Source organism: Onychostruthus taczanowskii, unplaced genomic scaffold (genome assembly GCF_017590055.1).
Source record: "Onychostruthus taczanowskii isolate IOZ18803 unplaced genomic scaffold, ASM1759005v1 scaffold11, whole genome shotgun sequence".
Classification (NCBI taxonomy): Eukaryota; Metazoa; Chordata; class Aves; order Passeriformes; family Passeridae; genus Onychostruthus; species Onychostruthus taczanowskii.
In genome coordinates, this window is record NW_024497629.1 from 316746 (window position 1) to 334686 (window position 17941).

General features: G+C 40.4%; 1 protein-coding gene across 1 annotated transcript; it reads left to right on the forward strand.

Moving 5' to 3' along the window:
* Nucleotides 1-279: 279 nt before the first annotated feature.
* OPN5 (opsin 5) lies at nt 280-17677 on the forward strand. The gene is made up of 6 exons (XM_041419973.1): nt 280-425; nt 6686-6805; nt 11043-11207; nt 13559-13893; nt 16047-16282; nt 17614-17677. Exons 1-6 carry the CDS (start codon nt 287-289, stop codon nt 17675-17677), a joined length of 1059 nt encoding a protein of 352 aa, XP_041275907.1. The 5' UTR covers nt 280-286.
* Nucleotides 17678-17941: the final 264 nt, after the last annotated feature.

Consider the following 17941-nt stretch of genomic DNA (forward strand, 5'->3'; position numbering starts at 1 on the left):
CCCCGTGGCCTCCTCTGGACACTCTCCAATAGCTCAATGCCTTTTTCCTGTTGTGGTCCCATGTAAATAATGATGTTCTTGGGTAAATTAAGTCATGACCTAAATCATGGTATGATGCTTTATGCAAGTTTGAATGGTATCCTGAAATGCCCTGGAAAGTGTCAGGGCAGAATTGAAAATGGGAAGATGGATCCTGTGCCGGAACAAAAATATCTTCACATTTTCTAACAGCAGCTGTGATCTGTTGCAAACTCTGTTCTTTTGTTTTTCAGGCACTTCACTGGACATGAGTGGGATGGGATCAGATCACAACAATTCTTCCCAGGACGAATACATCCCACACAATCTCCAAAAGGAAGATCCCTTTGCATCAAAGCTTTCTAGAGAAGCTGACATCATAGCTGGCTTTTATTTGACAATAATTGGTAATGATTTTATATTTCGTCTTTGAAATGTGACTGTGCTGCTGCATCCTAGCAGCTCTCAGAAAAGAGGCAGAAGCTGCTGTTCATTAGATGTTAATTACACATTTTCTCATCTAGAAAATAATATCTGGGGGGGAGGAGAGATAATGTGTTAGAAATATGGTGTCAGTAGTTAATATCAACAGATAATGCTGCTGCAGGTAGCCAAAAGTGACTAGCAGTAGATGTTTCAGCAAAAAGTGAAGAAATACTCATTGTTTTTAATAACTGATAGATTGCGCAGTTTAATTCATCCCTGGGCAGAATAGGGCTGTCCTCACTATGCATTGTGAGTTTTATGGCTTGTTCTCACAGCCTCTCTCATGAGCCTACCCAGCAGTGAACACCCTCAGATGTGTTCATGTGACCATTGCTCAGCTACTGGCATCGTCTGTCCTCTGTTACATATCATATTGAGCAATATTTTCTGCCTAGCACCCTCCTCATCCTTTTGTGTTGGAGTCCTTTACAAGGTTCAAAGTGACCTTGCAAGCAGAATAAATACAATTATCTATTGGTTAGTGCACAGTCATGATATCAGGGACTGATTTCAAAGTATTCACATGCCAAGGAGTTATCATTCAGCAGTAAAATGCTGGTCTCTATTTCTTCTGGGGATAAACTGGACCTTATTCTTGATAGTTTGCTTTCTTTACTTTGTGGAGGAGGGCAGAGTTATGTCTTTTTGTGTCCATATTTGACTCGACACCTGAGGGAATGGCATGAAGCTGAGTCAGGGAGGTTTAGGTTGGACATCAGGGAAAGGTATTTTTTCCAGAGGGTGGTTGGGTGCTAGAACAGCTCCCCAGGGCAGTGGTCACAGCACCAAGCCTGACAGAACTCAAGAAATATTTGGGCAAAGCTCTCAGGCACAGGGTGGGATTCTTGGAATTGTCCTCTGCAAGATCAGGAGCTGGACTTGGATGATCCATGTGGGTCCTTTTCATCTCAGGATATTCCATATTCTATTCTATTCTATTCTATTCTATTCTATTCTATTCTATTCTATTCCATTCCATTCCATTCCATTCCATTCTTCTTTATATATTTTAAGTTCATTTATGCTGTATGGTCTTACTTCATGCAATTTCTCACAGCTCAACAGCAATTTTCCCACTAAAACTCATCTGAGGACAGAACTGTTCTACAAAAAACCTGGGCTCCAGGTGTCAGATGCCTTCACAAGGCTGATTACTTGACATTTATTTCAGTTTTGATTTATTGTCTTGTTCAACGAGTTGTGCAGAAAATACCAAGATCTGTCAGTCAGTCCTACCTTTGTGTTTCTCATTCACTGCTTTACATCCCCCTCTACTCTGTCTTACTGCTTTACCTCTGACTGATCTAATTAATGCAATGTTTTCCAGAGTGGAGGTAGCAGAGATTTTATTATTATTTCCCTTCTATTTATGTTTCTGTTTATTTCTCATTTTTCTTCTGCTTATGTCTTTATTGAAAAAAGAATTCAGAGCAGCAGAGGTGACAGGTGAAGCTGTATCTCAGTGCTGTTCTTGGTGTTCATGCACTGTTTTGTAGGTATCCTCACTTTTCACACATATAATTTTTTTCTGTTGCTCTGCAGAGAGAAGTTTTCACTGAACTGTACAAAACAACCCCCTCTTTGGGTCTTTTTTTCACTTGGTTAAGTAAACTTAGCTTTAATCCCAAGAAATATGTCTGATGGATGAATCCTCCCAACATACACTGTGTTGCCTTGTTATATTCACTGTATTTAGTGTAGATTTATCCTGTTCCAAAAATTACCCCTGTCAGGTGTGAAACATCTTGAAAAGCACAGGCATAATCAAATTAAAGCAAGGAACAAGAATCAAAAACTTCCAGTGAAAAGAAAAAAGCCAACCACAAAGGCACAGAGGAATTTTGTGAGCAATGTGAGGAAAGTGAAATGATAATTTTAAAAGGTCTCAAATCATTTTGATTTTGGGCTTGTGAACTCATTGCACCCAGTGGCCTGGGTCAGGGTAGCTCTGCTCTACCTCTATGTTTCTGTACACATCATATCCCACATTTAGCTTGAATTAACTTAATTTTTTAAGTGTGTGTTTTGAAATGCAACCAAGTAAAATTACTCGGTTAATTGCTTTGCCCTTGAGTGCATAACAAACTTCACTAGTGGCTTTCATTAGAGCTAATTATGATCTTCCCATATCCATATAAGTGCTGTATTTTCATATTCCTTGGATCTGTAGAGTAAAGACATTAGGAAAAAAATTCTTCCCTGAAAGAATGGTTGAGCAGAGGAATGGGCTGCCCAGGGAATGATGAAGTCTTTAGCCCTGGAATTGTTCAGAAAATGAGTGGAGGTGGCACTTTGTAGTATGGTTTGGTGGGCATGGTGATGTTCAGTCAAAATTTGGACTTGATCATCTTGGAGGTCTTTTCCAACCTAAATGATTTTATGATTCCATGCCTGTGGTGACTTGTGATTCAGAGCAAACCTGTCACATTTTTCCACTGAACTTCCTTTGCAAGAAATTGAGGTTCCTCCTGAGGATGGCCTGTGGGTGCCTCCTGACAGCAGGGACAGGGAAGCAGGAGGTGGGAAGCCAGGACTGCTTTCGTGCATCTTTTTGCACTTGAGCTGTGTAAGATGCAAGTGAGTTTAAAATTTCTTTCAAAAAGGCGAAAAAGCTGAACGATGAGTGAACAAGGATGGATCTTATCAGGAAACTCTGCAGAGGTTTTAGGGTCAGACGGTGTACAGCTGAAGTATTTCAGTTTGAAATAGAAAAATAATTGGGTTTTTGTCTTTGAAGAAAAATCAGGAGTCTTGACTAGTCTGATAAATTCTATGTGAGTACATGATCCTTTGTCCTGAGTAGTTAATTTCCATGCGTAGCTTTCTAATTGCCTAGAAAAAAAATCAGACTATGCACATGGTTATGAGAATCCAATTGTTTTTTCTTTGCCACTTCCCCCACCAGCTTTTTCATCATTGCCTTGATTGATTCACTGTACAGCCAGGCAGGGTGACAAACTACTGAGCTGGTTGCCAGCTCCTCTGAAACCCCTTGGCAAGTCACTATTGATTTACAAACTGTGGTGCACACTTCCTCAGCCTGTTATGAAACAGCTTAATTGAAAACAAAATCCTGAACTATCTTTCCCCCCCCCCCCCCCCCTTTTTTTTTTTTTTTTTTAATGTATTTCATCTAATGGTTTAGTGCCACTGTCAGGCTGGAGAAGTGGAAGTTTATTTCTCCAGCTGGTTACTTGTAAGCACTTTCCCCTCTCTCTGCAGGTCATGTGTCTCAGCCTGGCTCTGTCTCTGGATGTGTCACTTTTTTAGTTATTACATCCTTGGCTCTTTGTTTGTATGTAATAGTGCCACGGTGCCATGGACGGTTTTACTGGAAAAGAGCCTTTTTTTTTATCATCTGAAGAGTCTTTTTCCAACCTACCAGAGTTGGGAGCCTGCTCCAGCAAGGGCTTCAGCTGACTGCTGGGAAAGTCATTTCCTAGCAGGAGAAATGGAGCATTGGATGCCTCACCTGAGGATATCATAGAGTTTTGATCACGAAGGAGTTAATAAAAAGATTCAGATAAGCAATTTTCAGATGCAGGCATAGACAAAAGGCAACACAAATGATCAATGGACCCCTTCCAGCCATGGGATTAAGAGGGATTAGGATGGGCTGGGGCTTTCTGAAACATTGATATTAATAACGAGAAGTGGTTTCAGAATAATTTGGCAACTTCAGAGCTACTTGGCTGATAGAGATGTCTCTCTAGACTGCCAGTCAGTTGAAAAAGATTCAGGAAAATGTCAAACGCTTTCAAAAGGTATTTCAGGCTGGATGCTGGCACTCTAGTTATCCTAAATATCACTGGAGAGGAAAATGGCATTAAGAGAGAAAAGGATTAAAATACATGAAAAATGCTCACAGCACTGAGATTCATTCACTCAGCTGTGAGGCAGAAAATAACTTATATGAATACCTCTATCTGCTTATAATTCAGAGCTGCTTATAATTTGCAGAGCCATAAGAATAGGTTGTTCTTAGAATTTAATTCACCCAAGGTAAATAAAATTTGATGAGAAAACCTAAGATCAGTAATAAGCCAGCTTCTCTTCTTCTGTTTATTTTGTAAAATAATACAGAAAACAATACTGTCAACATAAAAAATTTCCAATGTGTTGCAGTTAATACAGAAAAATTAAAAATTAAAGTATTTTTTTCCTGAGTTTGGTATACTTTTGGTTCCTCAGTCAGTCATATTTCTTGATAAAAAATTTGGTTTTAGCATCTGGGAACCATTTCTCTCTCTGCCTCATGGATGTTCCCAGGTTGGGTTTCTGGATTTTGTGGGGACAAAGCACCCTTGCAAGAGCATTGTGCCATTGATGGACCAGAGTAAATAACAAAATACCCATTTAAATACTGGATTATTTATTACTGAATTACCAAATTAATCACTAAATAATTAAATACTCATTTAATTACCGAACTACATTTCCTGAGGTCTGGCCTGCCAGAAGATTCAGATGAAAATTACATGGTGTTCAAAGGTACAACATTTGGAGAGAGCAGCATTGCTGGGGGGCTGGAGGGTGCTGGGGCCCTCTGGAAACAGAGCTTGCCCCAGCAGAGCCCCGTGTACAAGGCAGCACAAAGGGTGACTTTGGTGCCTCATCAAAAGTTGAGTTTATCACTTTTTTTGGAGAGGTGTGAGGAGTTGGCCTCAGCAGGTAGCCAAGCACTCAGGACAGCCCTCAGAGTGGGACAGGGAGGAAACAGGCAGAGAAAAAGCAGTGGAGATGAAGACAGGGTGGGGGGAAAGACAGAAAGATCCACTCCCAGTTACTGCAGTGGGCAAACAGGCTCCTTGAGGGAATAAATTCAGAATCATGGAATTACAGAATGCTTTGGGTGGGATGGACCTTAAAGATCAGCTCTTTCCAACTCTCATCGTGTGGTTCCAGGCCCCAAAGTTTAACGTTTATTTACTGATTTCAGCAAATAAAATTCTTATGGAAAGCACCCTTCCTCACCATTTATACCTAAAATACTTATGGAAAATGCCCTTCCTCACCCTTTTGTGGTTCCAGTCCCCAAAGCTTAATGCTTATTTACTGATTTCAGTAGTGAGAAACAAAATAAACCTAAAATACTTATGGAAAGCACCCTTCCTCACCGTTTATATCTAAAATACTTATGGAAAATGCCCTTCCTCACCCTTTATACCTAAAATACTTATGGAAAATGCCCTTCCTCACTCTTTCCTGGGCTGAACTTCTTCCCAGCATTTCCCTCAGTGCTGTTGTAGGTCCCTTTTGCGGGGCAATGGCAGCACAGGCACTCTTTGCTCTTCACTCTTCTGCATTTCCCTTGCTCTGACGTGTCTCCCCTGATCTGGTGTGAGGCTCAGTGGGCCATGGTCCCTTTGGGATTTTCACCTTCTGGCTCCATGAGAGGGATGTTCTGTGCTGTCCTGTGTTTCCACAGCAAAACTCTCACTCCGACCTTAAACTCTTTAAAACATGAATTAATGAAGACACATTTTCTTTAAGGGAACTGGAAACCCTACAATTTTCTGCCTGGTGTGATTAATTCCATGCACTTGCAGAGCTGGTACCTGAGGGTCCTTGAGTGATGAAATGGAAAAAAATATGTCAGCCAATATGAGAAGGATCCCATACACTTAATTCCACCTGAAAGTTAAAATCCGAATAATCAGATTTATTTTATAATTTTTCTTTCTTATGATAGAATAATTTTTTTATGTAAGATTTAAGATTTGATATTAATATATTAACTGGAAATGTATCCCTTAACATCTGATTAGGGTATTTAATAAAGTTGAAATTAGTCAGATTCTGGTTCCTGTGAATATAGAGAGCTGAATTTCATTCTTGTGGCTGTGTAAACCTTTGAGTGAGAACTGTGCTGGTCAGGGCAGGGGGATTCTGAGGTTTCTGTTGTGAGCATTCAGTCGATGTCTGAGCAGGCTCAGCTGGTGAAAGCCATGCCCTGCTGCAGAGGGGAAAGCAGCATTTGCTGTGGGAGGGATGTGTCTGCAGCCGATGTCTCTGGGAGCTGCACAGAGACAATGAGGGGATCACATTTCAGGGCAAAATGCCCAGCCTTAGGGACCACAAGTTCAGGCTGAAAATATCAGGGAATTTCCCAAGGAAGATGGAGTATTGCTGTTTTTGAGAATGATTCTAATTTTAATGTTATTCTATTTTCCATTATCAGGGATCCTTTCAACTCTGGGAAATGGGTATGTTATTTTTATGTCCTCAAAGCGAAAAAAGAAGCTGAGGCCTGCTGAGATAATGACTGTTAATTTAGCAGTATGTGATCTGGGCATTTCAGGTAATTTCATGTTTTTATTTTCCCTCATTTTTACTATCTCTCCATTCTGCCTGGCAGCAGCAAGAGACGTTCCTCTGGAAGTCATGGGAGCATCAAATGCCTTTTGCTGCAGATATTTCTGCTCTATTATTCGCATGTAAATAATAGGGGAGGATGGAAAACAACATTCCTGAACAACTTGAAGGGAAGAAATGAACAGCACAGAGGAAAAACTGGGGTTGATTTTATCAAACAGGCAGAGCTCCTGTTCACCCCAGCACTGGGCAGGTCTCCAAAGGCAGCTTCCATATGCACCCTGGCACAATAACCACAAAATATCTCAGCATTACAGGGGCAGAAAATTATGGTTTTTTGCCATAGGGTGAAATAGAATGGATCTAAATGCCTCAAAGATACAAGTTTAGCCTAATAATTGGAAAATGCCAGTGGCCATCAGCTGATCAAAGCTAATAGTTTTCTCTCTAGTGGCCATCCTCCTTTGTCTCTGGATCAGAAAAAATAAGCATTTGTGTCAATCTGTAGAGTATCAGCCAACTGGGAGGATTTTTATTTCAACCCCACAGTCTGGATATCCTGGCATTGGAGAAGGGAGCTTTGGAGAGGTTTATCCAGAGCTGCAGAGATGGTTGTTTTGGCTCTTGATATGAGGCTGATTCAGCTGCTTACAGGGAAAGGGCTGGATGCCCTTTAGAAAAGGATATTTTGGATGGCAGACAATCCAGTGGGTATCAGGACCCAGCTGACCATGGGATCTCCCCAGTGCCATATAAAGGGAATTATATTCCCATGCTTGCAGGGGCATCTGTCCCCTGTGTGCTGTATCCACTGAAACCTCTGCCCTCGGCTCCACTGCACCCTTTTCCTACCCTTGTCTCTGCCAGATGCTTTTGCCCTCATCTAAACTCCAAAAATATCACTGAACAATATAAAATGGTGGCTCCCAGCTTCCCCAGACTGATGCTTTTTTGAACTCTCACAGCACAAGACCAAAGATCTGCTCATTCCTGCAAATTCCAGTGGTTTTGGTCAGTAAACATGGATTTCTGAAGGAAACACTAATTCAGTAGAAGAAAGATGTTAGTATAAATATCACTGCTACCACACAGAGAAATCCCAGTGATTTCTTTGGCATTTCTGTAATGGACACCCTTCTTCCATCTCTCAACCCTTAGAAGTTAAGGAAAAACCCCAGGCTGGCTTTTTCCCTCCTCTGTGATTTTCTTTGTGTTTTAAGAATCTGTATTATAAGGCTCATATTAGCCACTCCAATGAGAAGGAGTGCTTCAGGAGAATTTCCCCAGCTTTATATTATGATTGTTGCCCAGAAAAGCTGTGGTTGCCCCATCCCTGTAAATGTCCAAGGCCAGGTTGGATGGGGCTTGTAGTAACCTGGATCGCATCTCTGCCCTTGGCAGAGGGGTTGGAATGAGATGGGCTTTAAAATCTCTTCCAATCCAAAATATCCTGTGATTCTGTGATTGGATGAATTTTAACAGGTATCTCCTAACTATAAAAACTGTGTCCCAACCACTCAAACTACAGCTTGTGTGGGACCCCTCTTAGTGGAGGGCTGAAAGTGTCTCTGGTCTCTGTCATGATCTGCTACCAGTGCACCACTTGTCACCTTGCTTTCTTCCATGGGGATCTCAATCCACCTGGGCTTTAAATTTTGGAGTTAAAAATAGTGATTCCCAGAGCCTTGCTTGGTTCTCTATTTTTTTTTTTATTTTTTTAATTAATGGAAGGTGCTAAGTTGAGAAATGTGATGGATTCTGTCTGCTGGACAAACTGAAGAGAGAATATTTTTTTTTTTTGCGCAATCCTCATATTTCACACACTTGTCTTAACAACTTTTTGAAGAGTTCTTCTTCCTGCAGATTTCCACAGGGTGGCACCAGCCTCTTGTTCAAAGCTGCCTCAGACTGATTTTGTACTGACACCGTGCTTGGGGCTGCTCCCGGTCCTGCTGCTGAGGAGAAATTTGATTTCGTGCAAAGAAATGTGTTGGCCTTTAAAGCTGTCAGTCACTTATATGCCTAAGGTTGCTGACTTAATTGTTAGCACATAACCTAGACCTTGTCATATTTAATGTTTTTCTTGAAACCTTAATCACTGAGGTCAGCTTTTGCTTGAAAAATTAAAAATGCATTTATTCTGCTCAGAGAAAAGCACATCATGCACTGACCTGAGAACATCCTGCAGGTCCAGGCAGAACTTTCCTTACAGGCTTAGGCTAATCCAAAAATACCTTTTTAAAAAATGCATCTGCTTTTGAAGGGTTTTCAATCCTGATGCTTTTGGCATAGAAGATAATGGTAATTTTCTGCAAGATTCGGTTTTGGAAGAAATGCTTTAATTTTCTGTTAAGAGTGAAAAGACAATGTATAGTTTTACATCAGTTCAATGTGAAATGGAATATTTTTAGGAAAAATATTTTCCTACAGATCAATTCAACAAAATGGAAATTTTTGTCTTCGTTTGTATGAATAGGTTACCTTGTGGGAAATACAATTTCCAAGATCATTTTTTCCCTCTTCATAAACCAATTCCCTGGGCTTCTATGACATTACAGACACTGGTTCAGCCAGGGAAACCAGCCCAGGGAAGCGGAGAGGTTTTCAAATCCTTAAGGTGCTCTGGCTGCTTCTGTGCAGGAAGGAATACAGTCACAGGAATGTGGAGTTCAATATTTAATATTGTTTGAATGTTGCAGTTGGAATATTCAGGCCTGGGAGAATTTAAAATCAGGCTGGAATCCTCTGGCTGCTCCTGTGCAGGAAGGAATACAGTCATAGGAATGTGGAGTTCAATATTTAATGTTGTTTGAATGTTGCAGTTGGAATATTCAGGCCTGGGAGAATTTAAAATCAGGCTGGAATGTAAAACTGAAGTGTTTGGAAAAGAGACGTTCCTAGATTATAAATTTTTGAGTTTTCTGTTCCATTAAAGTTGATTTATTTTCTTTGCCTAATTAAGACCAGTAAAACTGAAGTGTTTGGAAAAAAATTTTTGAGTTTTCTGTTCCATTAAAGTTGATTTATTTTCTTTGCCTAATTAAGACCAAGAAAAAGGTAAAAGTTAGGAGAAAGAAGAGATTTCCAACTAGATAATAAAAACATTCAAACTTTCTCTTTGTCACAATACTTAAAAAGAATATGAACAATGCAAACCTGCTTTAAGGTGAGAATGGAATATCATTTGACCAAACTTCACTTCTTCCATAATGCAGCACTCACTTTTACCTGTGGAGGAAGGAGATCAAGTGCCACCAAGAGAAAGGCTCAAAAATAGTTACTCATTTCCCATCTCTCGGGGAAGCTTAGAATGTTTTGCTATCTGTGTGCAGTGGCTTGCTAGGAGGCACCAAAAAAATGTGTTGTGTGGAGAGGAGCTGAAGCCACTTCTGCAGCTCATGTCCATGTTTTCATGTTTTTCCTTCCCACCCAACAGTTTAACTCACTGTGTACCCTACTGCTGGGACTTGACAGGCTTGAAAAAGTCCTTTTTGAAGGCAAATTTCTTTACCTTGTGCTTGAAGACACCCAGTACCCTACAGGGATGTAGACTGAGTAGTTCTGTGCTTGTTTCAGGCTCTGACTCACCATCACCCATCCTGTTTAGGTGTTGGTCTGTGGACATAACACATGCTCTGGAGGTTTCATAATGAGGAAATCCTGCCCCTGATTGGTTCCAGAGTGTGGGTTTATCTCTGGTTCCTGTGGTTATAGTACAGCCCCACTTTCCAGCCCTTCTTCAGGCTTGGCTCATCCTACCTCATCCCTGGTGCCATGGGATCCAGCTACAGCTGCCTGAGCCTCAGTCCTGTGCATGGAGTGCTCACAAGCCATGGAATCACAGAATGCTGTGGGTTGGAAGGGACCTTACAGAGCATCTTGTTCCAACCCCTGCCTTGGGCAAGGACATCCTCCAGTGTACCAAGTTGCTCCAAATCTCATCCCACCTGGCCTTGAACACATCCAGAGATGGAACACCCACAGCTGCTCTGGGCAACCCCTGGCAGTGACTCACCACCCTCACAGTAAAGATTTTCCTCCTAATATCCCATCTAAATTTACCCTCCAGCTTAAAATCATCACATACTCTGCCTGAAGCCCTTTCTCCACATTGAGCACTTTTATGGGTATTAGTTTTTGCAAGGGAGAGGGTTTGCCTTTCTGATGAAAGGAGATTTTCTCAAGGATGGGCTTCTGACATTCTCTCCTCCTTTAAGTTGTAGGCAAACCCTTCAGCATCATCTCCTTCTTTTCCCACCGCTGGATGTTTGGGTGGATAGGCTGCCGCTGGTACGGGTGGGCTGGTTTCTTCTTTGGCTGTGGGAGCCTCATCACCATGACAGCTGTCAGCCTGGACAGGTACCTGAAAATCTGCCACTTGTCCTATGGTAAGAGAAATATGTATCTATATATGGATAACTATTGTTTATGACAGTGAAAAAGCTGTATTAAGTGCTATGGTTTACTATACTGAAGTAATAATAAAGCTCTTCAGAATACTTTTCTTAAAGATAGAGGGGAGTGCACAGAGGAGAGAAACATGTTTGCATGATCCAAAAAGTCCCAGTTAAATTCATTTTGCTGGACATAACACCCTCACTGTTGTCCCTCTGCTGTCTGCTTAAGCCATGAGTTTTTGTAACCCCTCCACAGATAAATCACTTTATGTCTATCAAGGCCTATCTGCATTAACAGATGCAAGTAATGCACATATTGCAGGGTCTTATCGACCAAAACATAAAAATATCCCTTATTAAATGCCTAAATTCCTCTGCTGTGTGTCGCAAGCTATTTAAAGCACCTAAGAGATTTGGAAGGGCAATAAGTCATAATGTGAAATAGTCTCTCAAATATGAAAATGGAACCTGAGAGGATGAAATTAATTTAGCAGTGTAAGGTGTTACCACCATATCCATCAGTACCTTCTACCTCTGGAATATGATGTATTATATGCTTAATTCTTTCCAGATAAATGATATTGTCACAGTTCAAAAAACATGATCTTCCTGCAATGTAAGGGACTAAATTCCCATCCAAATACAGGGAATACTCAAGGTGACTTTACAAGTAATAAACACCTTGCCCATGTGACTTGAGGGACGCAACAGATTTCTTTATGATGACATGAAATATCCATCATGTTAAGCTGTAAGGAAGGTTTGCAGCTAGGAAGTGTAAATAAGCCAGTCTGTGCAAGCAGATAAAAGCTGTGGTACTGTGCTAAGGTGTGCTATCACAGACCTGGTGTGTCATACTTTTACCCTAAATGGGAGCACAGGGAAGGTCTCCTTAGCTGTGTTAGATGCAACAATAATATTAAGCAGGATTTCAGTTTTTTCTATAAAAGTCTTATCAAAATAATTCAGTGGCAACCCAAATCACAGACAATTTTTTACAGACTAGGTGAGCTGAAGTGAATATTTAATGGCTGCATTCATGCCACCAGCTGTGGTGTTTAACATGATATCTTAGTTAATGAGATAGAAAACTCCTCAAAACAGTTATTCTCAAGGGGTCTGATCATGGTGGCCCATACAAAATTATGGAGAACAATAAACAGACATGTTTATCATGCTCTGTCTAGGTCATTAAAAAATGTTTCTCTTTTAATAGTTATGCTATTGTTGCTTTGTTTTTCCACCCCTGAACACAACAAAGCACCTTTCTGTCTCTCAGACATAATACATGAATACACCATTTGTCAGGCAATGTTCATTTTCCTTCCAGTGATCTTGACATGTAAAATCAGCAGAAAAGGGACACTTCCAAATTATAGGTATTTCTTTGCTTTGGTTTTATTTTAAATCTTAATGTTAGTGTGAAGTGAGTGAAAAATCCCCTGCGAGTCAGAAACTACAAATGAGTTGGGGATTCCAAGATGGAAGGAACCATATTGCAATTTTCTGCAAAAATGAAATATTTAAATTTGTTAGTTCTATCTGAGTCCTATATTTTGAACTTGTAGATGATGATCAAAACTCTGCAAACTGAAACTTTTTCTAGATGAATTAAAGCCATATGCAAGATGAGTAGAGAGACAGTGTTCTGATCTCCAGAAGTTCTATATGTATTTACTTAAAAAAAAGGCAAGGTTACATGAAAACACTTATTACAGATACTGCTGACAGGATACACATGGTGATTTTCTGTACTGGAAAAGAATGAAAAAGTAATATTAAATCTTAGATATCTTATTTCCACTGTAAAGCGTTGTCTTTCAGTTGCTGAGTTTGAGCTTTAGTCAGGTAACACAGGAGAGAAAGAATAGGAAAAAACCTAAGTGACATTGAAGAATTGAAATTACTGGACAAGATTCCCCTGACTGTTGCTGAGCTGGTTGTTTGGATTTCTTTAGTTTGGACTCTTCTCAGTTCTAATTAATCACAAATTAAAGCAAAGATCTGAAATAAGGACAGGTGGAGCCTTCCATGTGAGTGTGCCTTTGTCTTCATGAGGCACAACGTGAGCTCAGGGTCACTTTGGACTCCTGGAAAGAGCAAAGATGAACATGACAAAGTTGTCAAACTGTCAAAAAACCTCATATTTCACTGAATCACAGAATGGTTTGGGTTGGAAGGCACTTCAAACACAATCCAATTCCAAAGGCTCCACAGGGACATCTTCCAGGAGAGCAGATTGCTCACAGCCACATCCAGCCTGGCCTTGGACCCTTCCACATGACACGACGTATTCCAAACACATCTGGACATGAACTTGTAACTCTTGACTTTTCCTCCAGGTACCTGGCTTAAGAGACATCATGCATTTATCTGCCTGGCAATAATCTGGGCCTATGCTACGTTCTGGGCTACAGTGCCTTTTGCTGGGGTGGGGAGCTATGCCCCCGAGCCCTTCGGGACCTCCTGCACTCTGGACTGGTGGCTGGCACAGGCTTCAGTGGCTGGACAGGTTTTTGTTCTGAGCATCCTTTTCTTCTGCCTCCTGTTCCCAACTGCGGTGATTGTGTTTTCCTACGTCAAAATAATTTTAAAAGTCAAGTCATCCACCAAAGAAGTTTCTCACTATGATACCAGGATTCAGAACAGCCACATACTTGAAATGAAGCTGACCAAGGTAGGTAGGAATGTTTTCCTCAGTTTGCTGTGTTGGGTCATATAAGCAGATTTGGAGACAACAACACAATGCTCTGAAGGTGGTTTTTGTAGTTTCTCTGTTACTGTCAAGATGGGAAAAAAACAGTGGTGGAAACATAATTTGGTGATCAGGGCACTTGGGTCCCTGAGACCATGATCCACTCTGCAGCTCTGCCACAGCTTTCCCCTATGACCTTACAAGTCATATAATCTCCCTGTGACCCTGCTCTGCACCATAAAACTTCCTTTGCTTTCAGAATCAGCTGTAAATGGTAATTTAAGGTGACTGATATGTATAGGAATTATAACAGAAAACAGACAGAGAGCAGGTTATTGTAGTAGGGAAATAAAACTTTCAAACAGTTTACGTTCCTCTGTTAATGAAGATATAAACCAAAATTGGTCCTGTGATGCTGCAATTGTTTTTATGCAAATAATTTATCAGTTAGGCTCAGCCATGAACTGCTGATAAAAATGCACTGAATTGCTAAAATTAATTTTCCATCTCAGACCATATCCTGTTTTCCCTTTCTGATTGAATCTATTTTCTGTTTGGCAGTGGTGACAGCCATGATCCTTGATACTGGTTATTGTGCCAGGAAATCTCTCAAAATAAAGGCTTGTATTGAACAAAATCAGTTTCCTTAGCTGTAAAAGATTCACCAGCTGCTATAAGACATGCCAAAAGCGAGACAAGCAGCAAGTATTGCTTGGCTGATCAAATTTTATTACAATTTTTCTGAGTTGAACTGAGAATTATACAACTTGCAGCAATAAGGGACATTATGTCTAAACATATCTGAAAATGTCTGCTATGTACCTGCCCAGCCAGTGCTGCCAGTACAGCTGGTACAACTTCACTTGCCTTTCGAAAGGATGTTTCAAATTGTTACCTTTTTTTTGGTGGTTATTCAACAAACTTCCCTTGAAGAATATTGCAAACTTTTGATTTGAGGCTGCAGTTTTCGGGTTTTTTTGCATATTGGAAGGATCATGTAAAAATTCAATGTTATCTGAGTTGCAACACCAGTAATTTTCCCTCCTGTCTTGGATCTACCCTGGAGAACACAATGTTGGGGTAAATATCAATATGGAAAATTAATCTCCCTTACAACCCATTTGACTCCACAGCACAATTCATAACAAGCAGGCTGTGTTTGAGATCCTTGGCTTACCTGCACTGTTCCTTCAGTGACAGACCACAAAAAGAACAGGCTACAGGAAAGGTTATGCAATGTCCACACCCCTTGTGCTTTCTGGTGATTTTTTTTTTTTTTTTTTTGTATTCTAATCCTGCTAATTGCCTTATTCCAAATGAGTGCACATGTGCTGCTACCGGTGTGGATGCAGCACTAATCTGTCAATGGCAGCAGTATAAAGGCAGATGTTTTTCAGGATGTATGATGGCATGGCATCATTTGAAGTGATATCAGGCTGTGACCGAGTGCAGACAGGCTGGTTCAGGTAAAGTATACAAATCACAGATTTTGGCCCCAAACAGTTTTTCTTTGGTATTTATAGTAAACTTTCTTATGGTTGCATTTTTTTACATTATAAGGAGGTCACTTACTAATTTACCAGGAACTCGTTTATCAGAACTAAAATATTTAAGATAAATTTGCTTTTAATTGAGTGAAATTGAGTATTCTAATTGAGTGAAAATCCATGATTTGGGTTAGGAGGAATAAATCTAGACATTTTACTAGCGTTCTCACTGTCAGGTAAATTCCCAATTTTCAAAAGATCTTTTTTCAAGAACCTTCACACTCTGCTATTGTCAGTATATTATCCTAAAAAGTAGACTCTGCATTTCAAAAGGAATCCCCTCTTTAAATAATTTGAATTCAATGTCAAGCTATTATTATTTTCTGAAATCTCATTTAGTTTCCTCACATTTAGCCAGACTTTACTGTATTTTTGAAGGTCTGATAGCAGACTCATTAACTACTCTGTGTCACGAGATAAAAAGGCAGATTTTCTTCATATTGTAAATTTATATGAAAAAGCAAGTTATCATTTTTCTTTTCCATTCAGTGGAGTGCAATTCCCTTGCACTCTGCCTGGCTCTGTGCTGCTCTGCCAGTGTCTGACTGTTCTGGATAAACCCTGCTGTCTCTTTTCTGCTCTCACAAGGTGGCAATGTTGATCTGCGCAGGGTTCCTCATTGCCTGGATCCCTTACGCCGTGGTCTCGGTCTGGTCAGCCTTTGGACGGCCAGACTCGGTCCCCATCCAGTTCTCAGTGATACCAACGCTGCTTGCAAAGTCAGCAGCCATGTACAACCCCATCATTTACCAGGTCATCGACTGCAAGTTTGCCTGCTGCCGGCCGGGAGGGCTGAGGGCCAAGAGCTCTTGGAAGAAATCAAGGTAATTTCTTCTTTGGGGAGTGGGATATCTTTAAGAACTCCATGTTCCAAAAAGTACCAAAATAAGATCTACCAAGAATCACAGCTCACTGAGTTTTATTTCTTGGGTTTGACCATGACCATTTTGATTTGGGATTTTTCTTGCCATGAGAATTTGTAAAGTGACTGTAGGTGTACAAGGAGAAGAAGCTGCAACTCCATTGATATAGTTTGGAAAAAAGTTCTATTGGTTTTAATGTGTGTTGAATCAATTCTGTCTTCCTAATCCTTTTCTTTCACATCACCCTATGAGTTTCCTCCAGAAGGTGTTGATGACCTCTATTTGCCAGTGAAGAAAATGGAAGAGAATTTTGTTAATTCCTTCCATAATTAACCTGTTAATACTATGCATTTCAGGCACAGAATCAGCAGGGAGAGGGAGCACCTCCTCAGCCAGCCAGCACCATTTATACCAGGAAAACCCACCTCAAACCAGACAATCAAAGTGTAATTATCTCATAAGAAAGTCTCCTTTTTTTTTATTTACAACCCTCAGGCAAAGTTTGTGCTGCTCACCTGTGGAATTCATGAAAACACTAATTATGCACTTGGAGGAAAACTATTTTGTTCTATATAGTATATAAAGTGTTATATAGTATATATAGTATTATATAGTATATACAATGTTCTATATAATATATAAAGTATTATATAGTATATATAGTACATAAAGTGCTTCATTACGCCAGAAAAGTGCCTGACTTTTGTGGATGAACAAGGAGAAAATGATGGATGTTAATCTGACAGTGTAGACTGTCACAAACACCCTGGCACACATAAGGGACTGTGAAACAACAGAATTCCAGTAATTTGCTCCATAGGCCTAAAACATATGTGCCTTGATAGAAACATGAAGCACCATTTTATCATTCATATTATTCCCCTACCAGTTCCAGCATTTTTGGTGTGTTGCTCAGTCAATCTTGAGCTTCCACAGCTTCATGTAGCAGATCATTCCATAATCTTGCACGGAGATTCATTTCATCTGCAGAAGATACAGAGTTTATATATGTTGTAAATGTCTGAGGTGTTGAATTTATGGTTTGCCAAAATCTCTTCTGCAGTATTAGTCAAATGGGACACATGTTCCAAGAGCCTTCAGTGGATATTTGGTGGCTGGCTTTGTGTTTAACATCTGAAGGAGTCTCACCCAGTCCCTCAAGCTGAATGCAAGCTGGCTTCTCCAGGCCTGTGCAGTGAACAAAATGGTCTGGAGGAATCACTTCCCAGAAGGAGGAATTTAATTCCCATCTTGGTGTGACAAAATGACCCTTGTACCCTCTCTGCCCACAGGACATACACGATATCTGCACACGGGGAATCCACAGCCATGAACGAAACCCAGCTGGAAGCTTGAGGGCTCGTCTCACCTACAGCAAATGAAATCTGGTGACAAGCAACCCGACTGGCTCAAGTTCCTCTTTCTGTAAACAAATTAAAACCTGGTGACAGGTTTATTTTGCTCCCTATTCCTATGTACAACGTACAGTTCTTTCCATCCTGACCAAAATAGTGAATTAGAGTTGGGTAAATATTCTAAGTACTGAGAGGAAGAAGAAACAGAGAAAATTTGTGTTTATTAAAATTTTTCCTTTGCTTGAGATACTTTAAAATGCCCTTT

Bases quoted from the DNA above. Each gene is read 5' to 3' on its own strand.
- OPN5 (XM_041419973.1), top strand. From the start codon at position 287: ATGAGTGGGATGGGATCAGATCACAACAATTCTTCCCAGGACGAATAC. The intron at 426-6,685 runs GTAATGATTTTA...TTCCATTATCAG, and splicing joins CTTTTATTTGACAATAATTG to GGATCCTTTCAACTCTGGGA. The intron at 6,806-11,042 runs GTAATTTCATGT...TTTAAGTTGTAG, and splicing joins ATGTGATCTGGGCATTTCAG to GCAAACCCTTCAGCATCATC.